The sequence below is a fragment of the Nomascus leucogenys genome, chromosome 21, assembly GCF_006542625.1.
Source record: "Nomascus leucogenys isolate Asia chromosome 21, Asia_NLE_v1, whole genome shotgun sequence".
Taxonomy (NCBI): domain Eukaryota; kingdom Metazoa; phylum Chordata; class Mammalia; order Primates; family Hylobatidae; genus Nomascus; species Nomascus leucogenys.
The window spans coordinates 7,409,197-7,426,638 of record NC_044401.1 but is presented as its reverse complement, the minus strand read 5'-3'; the positions used below and the strand labels follow the sequence as shown (position 1 = coordinate 7,426,638).

Here is a 17,442-nt window from a genome sequence, read left to right as displayed (position 1 = left end):
CTTCCTTGGTTAAATTGGTTCCCAGGTATTTTATTTTCTTCATAGCTAGTTAAGGTGAGATTGTTTTCTTGATTTCTTTTTCAGATTGTTCACTGTTGGTGTATATATTAATAAATGCTACTGATTTTTGAATGTTGATTTTGTATTCTGCAACTTTACTGAATTTATCAGATCTAACAGTTTTTTTTTGGTGGAGTCTTTAGGTTTTTCTAAGTATAAGATCATGTTATCCATAAACAAGGCTAATTTGGCTTCTTCCTTTTCAGTTTGGATATATATTTTTTAAGACAGAGTTTCTCTGTCACCCAGGCTGGTCTTGAACTCTTGGCCTCAAGTGGTCCTTCCATACTGGCCTCCCAAAGCCCTGGGATTATAGCCATGAGCCATCACATCTGGCCTGGATGCCCTTTATTTTTTTCTCTTGTCTAACTGCTCTGGCAAGGACTTGCAGTATTATATTGAATAAAAGTGCTGAAAGTGGGCATTTTGGTCCTGGCTAGGATGTTGAATTTTTTTTTATTATACTTCAAGTTTTAGGGTACATGTGTACAATGTACAGGTTTGTTAAATATGTATATATGTGCCATGTTGGTGTGCTGCACCCATTAACTCATCATTTAACATTAGGTATATCTCCTAATGCTATCCCTCCCCCCTACCCCCACTCCACAACAGGCCCCAGTGTGTGATGTTCCCTTCCTGTGTCCATGTGTTCCCATTGTTCAATTCCCACCTATGAGTGAGAACATGCGGTGTTTGGTTTTTTGTCCTTGCGATAGTTTGCTAAGAATGATGGTTTCCAGCTTCATCCATGTCCCTACAAAGGACATTAACTCATCATTTTTTATGGCTGCATAGTATTCCATGGTGTATATGTGCCACATTTTCTTAATCCAGTCTATCATTGTTGGACATTTGGGTTGGTTCCAAGTCTTTGCTATTGTGAATAGTGCCGCAGTAAACATACGTGTGCATGTGTCTTTATAACAGCATGATTTATAATCCTTTGGGTATATACCCAGTAATGGGATGGCTGGGTCAAATGGTATTTCTAGTTCTAGATCCCTGAGGAATCGCCACACTGACTTCCACAATGGTTGAACTAGTTTACAGTCCCACCAACAGTGTAAAAGTGTTCCTATTTCTCCACATCCTCTCCAGCACCTGTTGTTTCCTGACTTTTTAATGATCACCATTCTAACTGGTGTGAGATGGTATCTCACTGTGGTTTTGATTTGCATTTCTCTGATGGCCAGTGATGATGAGCATTTTTTCATGTGTCTTTTGGCTGCATAAATGTCTTCTTTTGAGAAGTGTCTCTTCATACAGGATGTTGAATTTTATTGAATGCCTTTTTTTGACATCTCTTGAAATAATTATATGGTTTTTGTTCTTGTTTCTGTTAATGTGATGTATCATGTTTATTGATTTGCATAAGTTGAACCATCCTTGGATCCCTGGGATGAATCCCACTTGATCATGGTGAATGTTCTTTTCAACGTGTTATTGAATTTGGTTTGCCAGTAGTTGGTTGAAGATTTTGCATTTGTGTTCATCAGGGATATGTAGTTTTCTTTTTTCTTACCATGTCCTTGTTTGGTTTTGGTATCAGGCTAATGCTGGCCTGACAGAATAAGTATGGAAGTATTCCCTTCTCTTCAATTTTTTTTTTTTGAAGAAATTGAGTAGAATTTGTATTAGTTCTTCTTTAAAGGTTTGGTACAATTTAGCAGTTTGAAGCCATTAGGTCCTGGGCTTTTCTTTGAGGTGAGACTTTTTAATTACAGCTTTAATCTCATTACTCATTAGTGGTTTGTTGAGGTTTTCTGTTTCTTCATTGTTCAATCTTGGTAGGTTGTATCTGTCCAGAAATTTATCCATTTCTTCTGTGTTTTCCAGTTTATTGATGTGTAGGTGTTCATAATAGTCTCTAGTGATTCTTTGTATTTTTGATTTCTTGGTTGTTATGTCTCCTTTTTCATTTCTGATTTTGAGTCAAAAAAGTCTCAATTTCATTTATTTCTGCTTAGATTTATATTATTTCCTTTCTTCTAATAATTTGGGGTTTGGTTTGTTCTTGCTTTTCTATATTTCCTTGAGGAGCATAGTTAACTTATTTTTTTGAAGTCTCTCAGCTTTTTTGATGTAAGTGTTTATTGCTATAAACTTCTCTCTTAAAAGAAGTTACTGCTTTTACTATAACCCATAGATTTTGATCTATGGTATTTCCATTTTCATTGGTTTCAAGAAATTTTTAAATGTTTTCTTAATTTCTTCATTGACCCATTGGTTGTTCAGAAACATGTTGTTTAATTTCCTTGTATCTGTGTAGCTTCTGAAGTTCCTCTTACTGATTCCTAATTTTATTCTGTTGTGGTCAGAAAAGATACTTGATACGATTTCTGTTTTTTGAATTTGTTGAGAGTTGTTTTGTGGCCTAAGATATGGTCTTATGGAGGATGTTCCATGTGCTGATAAAAAGAATGTGTATTCTTCAACAGTTGGATAAAATGTTCTTTAAATGTCAGACCTATTTGGCCTGGTTTCTGGTTTAACTTTGATGTTTCCTTGCTGATTTTCTTCCTGGATAATTTGTCCACTACTGAGAGTGGCGTGTTGAAGTCCCCTATGATTGTATTGCAGTTATCTCTCCCTTTATTGTTTGCTTTATATACTTGGGTGCTTGATGTTGAGTGAATAGATATTTATAATTGTTATATCCTCTTGCTGAATTGACCTCTTTATCATTATATAATGACCTTCTTTATTTCTCTATATAGTCTTTGACTTGTAATCAGTTTTATCTGATGTAAGTATAGCTATTCCTGCTGTGTTTTTGGTTTCCACTTGCTTGGAATGTCTTTTTCTATCTCTTTCAGTCTATGTATGTCTTTATAGGTGAAGTAGGTGTCTTATAGGCAGCATATAGTTGGATGTTGTTTCTTTATCCATCAGCCACTCTATGTCTTTTAATTGGAGAACTGAGTCCATTTATATTCAGTTATTGATAAGTAAGGACTTACTATGGCAATTTTTTCTTTCCTTGTTTGCTGGTTGTTTTGTAACTCCTATCTTCCTTTCTTACTGTTTTCCCTTGTGGCAAAACAATTTTCTCAGGTAGTATGTTTTAATTTGTTGCCTTTTCTTTTTAGAAATCCCCCGACATTTTGACTTTTTCTTGTTTTAGTTTCTATGTTTTATATTACCTCTTAGCAGGCTGCTGTAGCTATTATTGTTTTTGCTAGATTTGTCTTTTTAGCTTCATACTAGAGTTACGAGTTGATTACACACCACAATTACAGTATTAGAGTATTCTGGGTTTGTTCATGTACTTAATTTTATCAGTAGGTTTTCTACTGTCAACTGTTTTCTTTTTGTGTTAGTGTTTTTTTCTTTCAGATTGAAGAACTCCCTTTAACATTTCTTGTAAGATGGGTCTGGTGGTGGTGAATTCTCTCAGCATTTGTTTTTCTGAGAAAAACTTTCTCTATCCTTCATATTTGAAAGATGGCTTTGCTGGATACAGTATTCTTGGATGGCATTTTTTTTTTTTTCTTTTTTCTTTCAGCACTTTGAAAATCTCATCCTGTTCTCTCCTGGCCTGTACAGTTTCTGCTGAGAAGTCTGTTGCCAGATGAATTGGAGCTTCATTATATGTTATTTGCCTCTTTTCTCCTATTGCTTTTAGGATCCTCTTTGTCCTTGACGTTTGAGAGTTTAGGTCAAATCTGTTTAGTGTTCTCTGACTTTCCTATACCTGGATATGTCTTTCTCAAGTTTTGGAAAGTTTCCTCCTATTTTTATTTCTTTGGATAAGCTTTCTACCCCTTGGTCTCATTCAAGTCCCACTTCAACACCAATAATTTTTAGATATGATCTTCTGAGGTAATTTTCTATATCTTGTAGGCTGTCTTCATTCCTTTTCTTTCTTTTTTCTTTTCTCTTCTGATAGCATATTTTCAAGTGGCTTGTCTTTGGGCTCACTAATTCTTTTTTGCTTGATCCATTTGGCTGTTGAAAACATCTAATGATTTTTCAGTTCAGCAAATATATTTCTCAGTTCCAAGATTTGTTTGACTTTTTAAATCTTTGTTAAATTTATCTGAAAAATTTCGGAATTGCTTTTCTTTGTTAAACTGCTATTTTGAGTGTTGGTTAGAGTTTACATATTGCCTTCTCATTAGGGTTAGTCGTCACTGGTTCCTTGCTTTGTCAATTTGGGAAGGTCATGGTTCCCCATTTGCTGTTTGTTTGTTTGTTTGTTTGTTTGTTTGTTTTTTTGGAGATGGAGTCTTGCTCAAGCGCCTAGGCTGGAGTGCAGTGGCACGATCTCAGCTCACTGCAACCTCCACCTCCCAGGTTCAAGCCATTCTCCTGCCTCAGGCTTCTGAGTAGCTGGGACTACAGACGCACACAACCACGCCTGGCTAATTTTTGTATTTTTAGTAGAGATGGGGTTTCACCATGTTGGTCAGGCTGGTGTCGAATTCCTGACCTCAGGTGATCCGCCCACCTTGGCCTCCCAAAGTGCTAGGATGACAGGTGTGAGCCACCACGCCTGGGCAACTCGCTGTTGTTTCTTGTGGATATATGTCTATGCCTTTGCACTGAAGGATTATTTATGTATTTCAGTCTTCTCTGTCTGGCTTGTTTGGTTTTCAGTGGGTATGTTTGATTAGAGATTGTAATTTACCTGTTTAATTTCTTTTTTGTTCTCCTGCTGTGTGGCTGCCTCCTTTTTGGCACTAGATGGTGCTTTAAGCCCTGGTTCATCTTGGCTGTAGTAAACCTTTCTCTCGCTCTCTCAATCTCTTTCTCTCTAATCTTTTATGTTTTCTACTAAATTATGAGCACCAGAGGCCATGTTATTAGGTATTTTTTTATGCTTGGCAAATATGTCTTGATAATTACATGTGGGTATATTGTACAATAAGTATGATTTAGGTCACCAAAATAAGGGTTCTTAAGCTGGGTCCCATAAACTCCTTGACATTTTGTGTAAAGTTGTATGTTATATGCATATATGCATTTTCTGGGGTGTAGGTCTGTGACTTTCATTACTACCTACTTCATGTTCATACTGTGGTTAAGAACTATGGTTACAAGACAGTATCAGACATATTATAAATACTGATCTAGCTCAGCTAGATTTATAAAATTATCTGGAAGTCATACAGATATGTAAGATTACAAGTTACGTTCTTATTGAGAATCATCTTTCTCGATGTTATTGCAGCTTAAAGGTCAGGCCTAAGACCAATAGATGTCTCTCCTTCCTTTCATACACAGCTCTTCTATATGGTATTCTTTCATTCATATAAAATTGAATATGAACTTTGAATATCAAGTTTTTAATGTTAAAGCCCCTTTTAAAGACTGGTGACCTTAAATATTAGTGTCATTCCTGCAATAAAGTTCATCTATTCATACATTTACCAAATATTTACTCTGTTACCTATGTACTGAGCACTGTCATATACTGAGAACACAGTAATGAGCAAGATGTGGTGCTTCCACTCTGTTTAACATGTAAACAGTAAATTATATACTTTCAGAGAGTCTTAAGTGCTCTGAAGGAAGTAGGGCAGTTTAATGGATAGACAGTGATGCAAGAAGGGTGGTTAAGGAGGTGACCTTTAAGCAGAGAGCTAAATGATGAGATCAGGTTATGTGAAAGCTCTGAAGCAGAAGTGAGCTTTGTTTGTCTGAGGAACATTATAGAAGGCCAGTGGGGCCAGAACATGGTAAACAAAAAGCAAAGTGGGAAGAGATGAAATCACAGCAATGCTTTTATATCAAGTAGACATTGGCTGAGAATTTGGTTCTTGTTGATTGCATGGATTCCTACACTGATTTCATAACTTCAAATCCTAAATAGGATGACTATCTTACTATTTTATAGTCTAAAAATGAGGCCAGGCACGATGGCTCACACCTGTAATCCTAGCACTTTGGAAGGCCGAGGTGGGCAGATTCCTTGAGGCCAGAGTTCGAGATCAGCCTAGGCAGCATGGTAAAAAACCCTGTCTCTACTAAAAATACAAAAATTAGCTGGGCATGGCAGTACATGCCTTTAAATCCCAGCTACTTGGGAGGCTGAGGCATGAGAATCGCTTGAACCCAGGAGGTGGAGGTTGCAGTGAGCTGAGATCCTAGTACTGCACTCCAGCCTGGGTGACAGAGTAAGACTTTGTCTCAGGGTAAAAAAAAACACACACACACACAAAAACAAAAAAGACGAGGGAGAATTAGAAAAACGGGGAGGAAGACTGACGTAGCAAGAAGAGAATATTTTAGGGTCAAAAAACCTAATTTGGAGTTCAGGGAGCAACCTTTTGTTATCTGTATACCTTGACAGTTCACCTACCTGCCTGTTGCTTATTTCTTTGCCTGAAAAATGGAAATAATAACATCTCCCCACACCCAAGTTATTACTGCTATCAATCAGATGAGATGCTTTGTGCAAAAGCACCAAATGAATCTCTCAGCCTGTATACAGTGGCTGAGAAACAGAAAGAAAACATAGGCAGGCAAAAAGGATGTTTAATAATAATATATTCACAATGACACTAAACTAAAAAAAAAAAAAAAAAAAAAGGTTAGTTATTATTTTGGGCCAAGCAGTGCATTGAGTGAGTTACTACCGTACCCTGTTTAGTCTTCACAGCAATCCATAAGATAGGTTCTGTTGCTATCCTCATTTTATGAGGAACAGGGAGGCTTTGAAAGGTTATTTGTTCAGGGTCACATAGATATTGAGTCCTAAACTTCAAACTCTAAAGCTCAATCATTTATTCAAAGGGAAATCCTCTGAATACCCTCACTTATTGCTTATTTGTTTTAATTTAGACAAAACTATAATCAACTTGCTTATCTGTTTTCCACTAATTTCCACTGATTTCCAGTATCTGTGAATTAAACAAGGACAAACAGGTTTTGTTGGAGATAGGCACCCTCATGGCAATAAGATAGGAACACTATTAGAAGGAACAGAAATAAACACCCATGCACAGACATGCGAATAAAAAGAAAACAGCACCAGTCAACATGGTGAAACCCTGTTTCTACTAAAAATACAAAAATTAGCCGGGTGTGGTGGTGTGTGCCTGTAATCCTAGCTACTTGGGGGGCTGAGGCACGAGAATCGCTTGAACCCAGGAGGCAGAGGTTGCAGTATCATGCCACTGCACTCCAGCCTGGGCAACAGAGTAATGTTGAGAAAAAGGGCATTTTTCTACACCCACACAACAGTCTTCATACCTCAAAAAAGCTGGAGGCATCACTGAATACACCCGGCACACTAACTGATGCTCATAATGACACCAAATCACCACTCTTAAAGGGAAGTGCATAATGAGATTAAGAACATTCTGTCCAAATGCTTAAAATTAGAAAACAAATATAAAACTTATACAGAATACCTTATTTCTCAAAGACTACTAGATTAAAACATAACTGTATTTTAAATATTAATATGGCACATAGTATGATTCCATATATATAAAGTTCCAAACCAGGAAAAACTATAGTATTGAAGGCTGCATACTTAGGAGAAAAGTAAAAAGAAAAGGAAATGTTCATTGTAAACGTCAGGAGAGTAGTTTAAGAGAGACTTGGGAAGGAGCCTGTGCGACAGCAGTGTTCAACGTTTTGACCTTGGTGGTAACAAAGGGTGTCCACTTTACAGTCATTCGTTAAGCTGTATTTGTATGATTTAAGCACTTTTCTATATTTGTCATACATTTCACAATAAATAATTTTTAAAGAGAAACTGAACTTAAAAAATAAAACTATACATGACTAACAAAGAATACAGTACTTTTGTTTAGGTGTGTTTCATATAGGTCACATCATTTTATTCTCTTGGCAATTTCTGTGAGGTAGAAAGGGCAGGCCTCCTCCTCCTCCCCCTTCTCTTTTTAAAGATGGGAACCCTGGAGTCCCAGGGGGTTTATTACATTGCTGGTGAGCCGGGACTCCCACCCCTGCCTGGTGTTTCCCTGCTCTCCTAGCCCCCAGCTCATCTCTGCAGACACATTGTAGGAGCAGAATATATTGCTGAGCAATTGTGAAGTCAGTCAGAGAGTGAATTTTCCTCACTATCAAAACCTCACCTGTCACTGTGCTCCGCTGCAATCTCATGCTTGCCCTGAGAATCGATCTTCACCTCCCTGACCATATTAAACCAGGCCCTGAAAATCTTCTTCTGAAGAAAATGTACACAAAATTTTCTTACTTCTTCCTGAAGATCAATCACGTACTGGGGATGAAGACAGAAATAAAAGTGAGACAAAAAATATCAGTTGACAAAGTATTAGAGCAAATAAACAGCACAAAAGACAGAATTGAAACAGAAATGAAACAAAAGAAACAAATGACACGAGACACACAAAGAAAAGGATAACCTGGCAGCCAAGAAAATATCCTCTATAATGTATCCTAAAAATGGTAACAAAACACATGAATATAAACAGTTAGAAGATTGAAGGGGTTTCTAAATCACTTGAGCACTGTGAGACAAGAAACAAGAAATGAATATAAAAACAAAAGCTGATGGAATGATAACTTATGGTTTATACACACTCTGTGAAACAAACGCATGCTTAGGATTTTACACTAATAAAACATTGATTTGCCATTTTCACATTTATTTCAAAGCAGTGAATGGGACTGACTACTCTTTTGTTCTTGAAAAAACATAATGACCCTAGACATTCTGGATTCTATTTAGTTTTCTTAAATAGGATTGAGCAATGAGATGTATTTAAGGTACCCTTCCCTATGTCCTTACCTGTAGCCAACTCCGGATGACTCTCTTAAGCAGTATTTGGGAATAAAATTGATTAGCTTGGGCCATCTTTTTAGCCAGACTTTCCTGACTACGCTGGAACCAGGTCAGCAGATATTTCCTCTGCAGGAACAAAGAGTAATGTTCTTCTGCCACCTGGACAATTTTTTAAATGAGAAATATTATTCCTTAAATTTTAAATCATTTAAACAAACACATCACCTTTGGAAATAATGCTATAAAACACATTTAGGCAGTTGGTAGAGAATAATCTGAAGGTACATGCAGCCTGTGTCCTAAAAGCTTTGACTGTTGACCTATTCTGTGGAGGTTATAGATACACATCATGCATGGCCTTTCAATGCCAGCTCCCTGAAGACCACAGTGATTTGCTGGTTATGGAAATGGAACAACCAACCTCTAAGCCATTACTTCACTTCCCCTGAGTTTTGGAGTGGGTAGCTGGCAACATTCTCAATTTGCTCTCCTGGAGCTTGGACAGCAACTCCACAACAAACCTCTCTTTCTCATGTCTTAACCACTGTCTAATTGAGGAAATGCCAATACTTTCAATTAGTGTTGTGGAATGAGCTGTCACCAGCATTGAAATTTAGACATTATCAATAAACCACAAAACCATCTGATAGAAAATAACATGAATAATTTAATGTCTTTTCAACTGAGTATCATTCTATCAAAATAAACATACAAATCAGAATTTATAGATTTTTAAAAGTAACATATTCTTTTAAGAGGCAGGAGGGGAAAAGCCTTCTCTCTTAGTCCTCTCCAAACAATGACACATTTTTCTAAGCCTTGTCTAGATATCTGGCACTGTGAATGTGATTGATTCAAGTGAGTCTCTTGGTAGTCATATTTATTGGCCAAAATGACCACCATGGAGGTCTCTGTGGCACCTGAGATTTCTGCCTGTCCTGGACTCAGCAGCCTGAGAGCCAAAAGATGAGATGACATTTTATCTATTTTGAATTTTTAATCATTTAGTTGCATGCACTGGATAAATGTTAGAGAAATTTTAGAAATTTCCATGGTGTCTGATTTCATATATCTCTCTGCAGTAGAGTGAATTACTGTTCTAATAGAATTATACACCCATACCCTTTGCAATGTGATTTCACAGTTCCTCCCTGTAGAGTGGACGGAGCTCCTTCTCTCCTCAATGACTGAGCTTGGCCCTATGATTTGCTTTGGCCAATGGAATGTGGACATAATACAAGCAGTGGGTTTACATAATTTGGTTTGGCCTTTTGTAGCTCTGACAGTTGCCAGGTGAAAAGCATGCCCTGAGTAGCTGCTGTAACCAGAATGAGAGGCTTAGGGAGAGACCTGAACTCAATCCACAACTGGCCCACAGACATACGAGTGAGAAATAAATACTTGAGCTGTAAGCCGCTGATATTTGGGGGTTGTTTGTTATGCAACTTTATCACAGGCAGAAACCTGACTAATGTACCTTATGGTAATAACTTTTCCCTTACTCAACTGAGAGAAGCTTCTATTCATCTTACCTTGGGGGGATCTCTAATAAAACATTTCCTCTGATTTTTTCCAACCTATTCAATTACAAAAGTCCTTCTCTACCTTAGAAGACCAAATCAAAAATTGTATCCAGAACAAATATACACATTCAATTAATTTATCTTTCTGGCTTTAAATCACCAAACCCCACCCTCCCCCAAGCTTAACTGGGCATCTATCCTATTTGGAAAAGTCCATTTTCTAATCTAGGGGATAACAGTGGGACACTGCACCTGGATGTTTTGTTTGCTTTGCATTCTCAATCTCTTCCAAGGCTCTAGACCTTTTTTCCTTAGCAAGACCCTTTCATAATGTTCTTTGGCTATTGCTTCCAGCTGCTGGTTCCTCTTAATTCTCTTCTGCTTCTCAAGTTCTTTCTGGAAAAGATTAGAAAGCAAAATGCTATGATCAAAAAACGAATGAATTTCATTTCAATGAAAAGCTAATGATTTAATTTGAACATGTAACCATTGAATGGTGTGTTAATCATGATAACAGAGCTCTGGATAATAGGGCTTTTTCTTTTTTTTTGGATTTTTTTTTTATTTTTGCACACAAAACAATAAACATTTTCTAAAAGTACAAACAAACAAAAAGGTGCATATCAAACATATTAGGAAGGTTGCACATGGGAAGACGGGGAATAGAAATGGGGGGTGGGAATTAAAGAAAATAAATGAGAGAGGGACTTTGTATGGATCCATGATAATAACTCAATCCTCTATTTGACAAAGAAGAAGGAGAAGGAAGAGGAAGAAAAAGAAAGTGGGATAAAGGATCAGAAAGGGAGGAAAATAGAAAAAATTAGAGTATGACTCCAGGGTAGACCTGTTTTGTTGTTGCTGGGTTGGTTGGTTGGTTTGTCTGTTCTATTTTTCATATGTTTCGCCATGTTGGCCAGGCTGGTCTCGAACTCCTAGCCTCAAGTGATCAACCCGCCTCGGCCTCCCAGAGTACTGGGACTACAGGCGTGAGCCACCACGTCCAGCCCCCACATTGCTTCTGGCCTCTGTGGTAGACCTCCCCGATGGGGCGGCCGGGCAGAGGCGCTCCCCACATCCCAGACGGGGCGGCCGGGCAGAGGTGCTCCTCACTTCCCAGACGGGGCGGCCGGGCAGAGATGCTTCTCACTTCCTAGACGGGGTGGTGGCTGGGCAGAGGGGCTCCTCACTTCCCGGACGGGGCAGCCGGGCAGAGGCGCTCCTCACTTCCCAGACGGGGCGGCCGGGCAGAGGCGCTCCTCACTTCTTCCCAGACGGGGTGGCCGGGCAGAGGCGCTCCTCACTTCTTCCCAGACGGGGTGGCAGGGCAGAGGCGCTCCTCACATCCCAGACGATGGGCGGCCGGGCAGAGGCGCTCCTCAGTTCCCAGACGATGGGTGGCCGGGCAGAGGCGCTCCTCAGTTCCCAGACGATGGGCGGCCGGGCAGAGGTGCTCCTCACTTCCCAGACGCGGCGGCCGGGCCAGAGGCGCTCCTCACTTCTTCCCAGACGGGGCGGCCGGGCAGAGGCGCTCCTCACTTCTTCCCAGACGGGGTGGCTGGGCAGAGGCGCTCCTCACTTCCCAGACGGGGCAGCCGGGCAGAGGCACTCCTTACTTCCTAGACGGGGTGGCGGCCGGGCAGAGTCGCTCCTCACATCCCAGACGATGGGAGGCCGGGCAGAGGCGCTCCTCACATCCCAGACGATGGGCGGCCAGGGAGAGACGTTCCTCACTTCCCAGATGGGGTGGCGGCTGGGCAGATGCGCTCCTCACCTCCCAGACGGGGCGGCCGGGCAGAGGAGCTTCTCACAACCCAGACGATGGGCGGCCAGGCAGAGGCACTCCCCACCTCCCAGATGGGGCGCGGCCGGGCAGAGGCTGCAATCCCAGCACCCTGGGAGGCCAAGGCAGGCGGCTGGGAGGCGGAGGCGGCAGCCAGCCAAGACCACGCCACCGCACTCCAGCCCGGGCAACACCGAGCACCAAGTGAGCGAGACTCCGTCTGCAGTCCCAGCACCTCTGGAGGCCGAGGCGGGCAGACCACTCGAGGTCAGGAGCTGGAGACCAGCCTGGCCGATATGGCGAAACCACGCCTCCAGCCAAAGGAGAAAAACCAGGGAGGGGTGGTGGCGCGCGCCAGCAATCCCAGGCAGCCCGCAGGCCAGGGCAGGAGAATCACGGGAGCCGGAAGCACTCCAGCCGACTGTACTCCAGCTTGGGCCACGGAAGGAGGGAGGGAGGGAGGGAGGGAAGGAAGGAAGGAAGGAAGGAGCTTTTTCTTTAAAAAAAAAAAAAGAAATAATTCTGCTGAGAGGGTCAGGAGAAGCTGGTCATGAGTCTACAAGAATCAGGGCTATGCATATTCTTGGATTTATTCAGTTCACAGAAATAATTTACCTCTCACCAAGTTACTAAAAGGTAAAACATCTAGTTAGGAGAGCAATCAGGATTTTTCCCCTCATTATATGAAAAACCCAGCCATGCAGCCACTTCATTTAAACTATGGGATAGAGATTTAATGATACTCCATTAAAAGTCTAGAAGAATATTCTTACTACTATTTTTCTTTTTAAGTGAAGAACAGTAAGTCCAGAGGCAAGTTAAAGATAGTTGATCATCATTAAGCTATCTTCCCTCTTCTAAGAAGGAAAAAGATGAACTATTCCTGGTAATACACTGAGAAAAGACACTCCATGACCCTCAAAGAACTGCACCCCTCAGGGGTGTGACCAAGAAAGATGACAAAAACTTAATGATCGACCCTATAGATATCATTATTTCCTTTATTTCCTTTTTCTCTTTTAATAAAAATAGCTTATTGTAAAGGTAAGAGAAAAAGAAATCTACCCAGAAAGGGTGAGTGGGAGCAAGTGACACCTGCCGTGAAAGACACGAGCAACAAAGACTGAAGACTGCTTTCATAGTCGTCATCTTTGCAGCATAAATACAAAAACATTTAATTTAAGCTGATTTCCTTTACTTCATATGATTTCACATCAGGAAAAGGGCAGTGGTGAACTGGCTGATCCTGACAAGCTACTTAATGTGCCTGAGCCTTCTGTGAGAGAAACATTAGAGAGAGAGCAGCAATGGAACATTTCTAATATGGAAGGAAGAATTGCTCTAATTTTCCAGTACAAACTACCTATTTCTGTACAAGCTCTGAAAAATAAAATGTCCATATTCTCTTAGGCATTAAACCAAAATAAACTTTATACTCTTTATTCCAGGCACTTGAGATACTTGTTGAATGAAATGGCCAGAGAGAAAATTTACAATTTTCTCATGCATAGTAAGAGGAAGCTGAGGGTTAAGTGGGGAGGAAAACAGAAACTGACCCTTTCACATCCACTGAAATGTCAGTGTAGCATTAAGGCAGCAGCTGCTTCTCGCAGACAGACATCTAACGCAGATAATAACCTGTGGAGAAGCCCTCAGGCTCAGACAAAAGAACCTGTTCCCATGCACAGATAAGTTATGGTGTAACTATCCTCCTAGAATAATAACTATTGCTGGTGTTATCGGCTCCAAAAGGAAAATTATTTTCAGGTGAATTGTGGGGAAAACCAGACTTTTTCAAAGTCTATACTTCCATGGAAAAATATAAAGAAAAACGTGAGTTCTGCTTGAGTCAAAATGTATTCTTATACAGCAATTTAATTCAAATATGTATCTCCTCCATCTATTAAGCGTTCCTCAATAGAACTGGTTTTATTTCATTAATATTACCACATTTTCAATTTCCTTGTGTATAAAATGTCTTTAATAGCACCTGCATCCATGATTTACTGTGAGGATTACATGATATCATGCCGTTTTGAGATGGCACTTATAGTGGGGATCTATGTAGCTAGGGTTTCATAGAACACAGATCACTGAGGCTAAAAAGGGATATAAAATCTGGGCTTGTTTCTGAAATAAATGTGTAGCTTTGTCAGCTAGTATGCTTTAGGAGAAAAGCCAGAAATTACAGCTATGTTAAAAAAAAAAGTACAGGGCAATTGACACTGCTCCAAAACTCTTGGCCTTCTGTCCCTTGTACGCTACTCTCCCTTTGTGCTCTAGAATATATTCCTGCTTACCCACTCCTGTAATTTATACTCTGCTCTTCTGCATCATGAATTTCTCCCTCACTACTGGATTATTCCCATCAGCATGCAAATATGTGCCAGTATCTCCCCTCTTCAAAACAAAAACAAAACAAAACAAAAAAAAAAACAGAAACAAAAAATAACTAACAACCATGAGTATAGATGCAGATCTCTTTCTCATGAGCTCCGCATCTATCTCTGATCTCATGAGATCCGCATCTGTACTCATGGTCTCTAGTTCCTCACCTCTTCTCTCCTCAGCCCACAAGAATGAGGCTCCTTTCCTAGCACACCACTGAGAGCCCTGTTGTCTAGGTCATGAATGCTTGCTGGGCTTCCAAATCAAAGAATCACTTATCCGTGCTACTTTTAATTGAACTCGGTAGCATTCAGCCAAATTCACCACTCCCACCACTCCCCTAACAGAAATACTTTTTTCTCTTGGTGTTTTGATTCTCACTAGCTCCTTATCCTCTGAATAGCTATTTATAGGCCTTAGGACTTGATCTTGGACTCTCATTTCTACTCTATCCAGACAATCTCCCAAGTTGATTACAGCTACTTCCAGAGCATTACAAACATTGACTTGTTTTTCACTTCCATACACAGTCTTGTTGTCCAGGCTTATATACCCAAGCACATATCTGACATGTTCATTTGGATGTCTAATAGGTATCTCACATTTAACACGCCCCCACTAGACACTGTGGAGGCTGCCTCAACATCCAGGAGCTCAAATATCACCTCCTCAGAGAGGTATTTCCCATACTGCTTCCACCAACTATACCACTCTCTCCCTACCTCTTTAGTCACTACTTTGATTATTGGCCTATTTTCCCCAACTAGCATAGAAGCTTTCAGATGGCAGGGCTGTTATCTGTCTTCTTCATTGCAACATTCTAACATCTACATAAGTAAATGCTTTACAGATATTTGTTCAGTGTGCAAATATGCTTGATAAGCAATTATGGAAAACTTTAAATCTTGCCTTGTCTTCTCTGATGAAATTATTTTTTCAACCACAAACTTCAACTGTCCATCAATCAGAAGTATGTATAGCCATAAAAGTTATTGCCTGTTAAGTATAAGCATTTAATAAACATAGAGGGGGGTGTTAAGAAGAGGTTAGATTTTTATTTTCTGAAGGTCACTGTGTGAAACCTCTGAGTGGCCACCTTCCTGTGGCACCCAACATGCTCTTCTGGCAGGGTCATGGGGACACTAAGCTGTAGCCATGTCTTGCCTCTGTACCACCTCTTGCTGAATATAGAGGACAGGTCGGTCATGTGGGCTTATCCCTGAGGAATTCTTCCAGTTCCTTTATCTAAAATGGTGTCATAGCACCCTATACACACATAACTGGGCTTATCTCATAGTATCTCTCCAAAGAAATATATATGATTGCCCCAGAGATTTTCTTTATCATATCAACAGTAGGGTTTTTTATCTACGTCATTAGAAAACATGGTACCCTCTGTTGGACAATTTGCTGGTACATTCAATGAGCAAAAAAACCTGTCCAAATAGAAGAGGTTAGGCAGAGTTCAACCAAACACATCTAGGATGCAAATGATTCAGAGAAGTCTCAGAAGGCACTTGTTCAGAAGTGCCACTATCTTTTTGATATCCAGAGGAATAATACTCCTATGGCCTTGGAGGTTGCTTACTGGGAAAAGCTGTATAAAGCATATAAGGAAGTAAAGAATTGCTTGGCAGAACTTGATGCGTAAAAAGGAATAAGACCCATGAAAATCTGAGTGGAGAAGCACATTGTATAGAGCCTCTTCGTCCAGAAGGAAAAGAAGACAATTGCCATGCGCATTTTATATCTAAAGTTGTCCTAAAAGAAGGCTCAAGTATAGCCAGCCTATAGATGCACCTATCTCAATTTAGATAGCTCCAGTCGACTAATGAAATGGAAACTAGTCTATGTGAAAAATCTTCTTATCTATTGCTATGAACTGCAGCTTCTAAAAGGAAAATGTTTGGGCTTGGTATAGTGAGAGAAATAAAATGATCTCTTGGTCAGTAATGTATTTTTCACCATTCCTGTTCTGCATAAGCAGTTTTCTTCCAACAAGGAAAAAGCTGGTCATGCAACAAATTAATGACTTTTTGTGAACTGATCAGAGATCTGAAGCTACCCCCAAATTTGGAGAGACAGGCATCTTCAGGGAAGCACAGGACCTAAGCATTTGTTTACGTGAGGCAGAAGCCACTGGATACCATATGAGTGAGTAAGACAATTAAACTAGAAATTTTGATGAACTGATGGAGGCAGAGAGTGAGTGGGCCAGCATGAGAAGGTTGAAGCTCCTGGGGATCACAGTCATGGGGGTGCTTCTCATCCCTTTGCAGGCTTTTCTTGTTAGAACCCCACCAGGCTCTCACAGAGAAGATCATGGAGAATCCACAGAAAGTTCACACCATGGTTCTGGCTGGGGAGAGGCACAACAGCAACTGCAAAATCCTCCCAGAGCATTCTTCCTTAGGAAACAAAAGGTTTATCTGTCCTTGCAACCCCAGTGCACTGGTAGAATAGCACTGCATCTGAGGGAAGGGCATTCAGGGGATTCTGCCCAGACAAGTCCTCCCTACCTCACATAGGGGTTGGGGAAGCCTTATTCTCCAGAGGGAAGGTCTTTAAGGTCACAGACTGAGACAGTGGTGGATACCCACTGCAGATAAAGGGAAAAAGGGGGCAGAAAAAAGTTCTACCACTGGAGTAGGAACACAAATTATCTGAGTGCTTAAAGCTGTGCATTCCAAACACTGAGACTTAATCAGAGCAGAGAATGCTCCCCATCGTCCACACCCTATCACCACACTTATATAAGCTCCCAATAATAATAGTGGATTACAACTGGGAGAGCTGTAAACAACAGATTCTCTCTGGGGAGCAGCACAAAAGGAAGACCCAAAACCAAAAGAAGAAGCAAAAACAAATTCACTAGAAGACATTAAAGTCTCTGATGTCTACAGCACACAGCAACAGACCTCAACAGCGGTGACCACGGCAACAACAACCTTCAAACATAGCCC

General features: G+C 40.4%; 1 protein-coding gene across 1 annotated transcript in view; it reads right to left on the bottom strand.

Moving 5' to 3' along the window:
- Positions 1 to 17,442, bottom strand: part of CCDC191 (coiled-coil domain containing 191) — a 95,398-nt gene that overhangs the window by 5,879 nt on the left and 72,077 nt on the right. The window contains exons 14-16 of the mRNA XM_012501080.2: positions 10,561 to 10,704; positions 8,792 to 8,944; positions 8,115 to 8,260 (exon numbers count right to left, since the gene is read on the bottom strand). Of these exons, the coding sequence (XP_012356534.2) occupies positions 8,115 to 8,260; positions 8,792 to 8,944; positions 10,561 to 10,704 (443 nt within the window). The remainder of the gene's footprint in view (positions 1 to 8,114; positions 8,261 to 8,791; positions 8,945 to 10,560; positions 10,705 to 17,442) is intronic.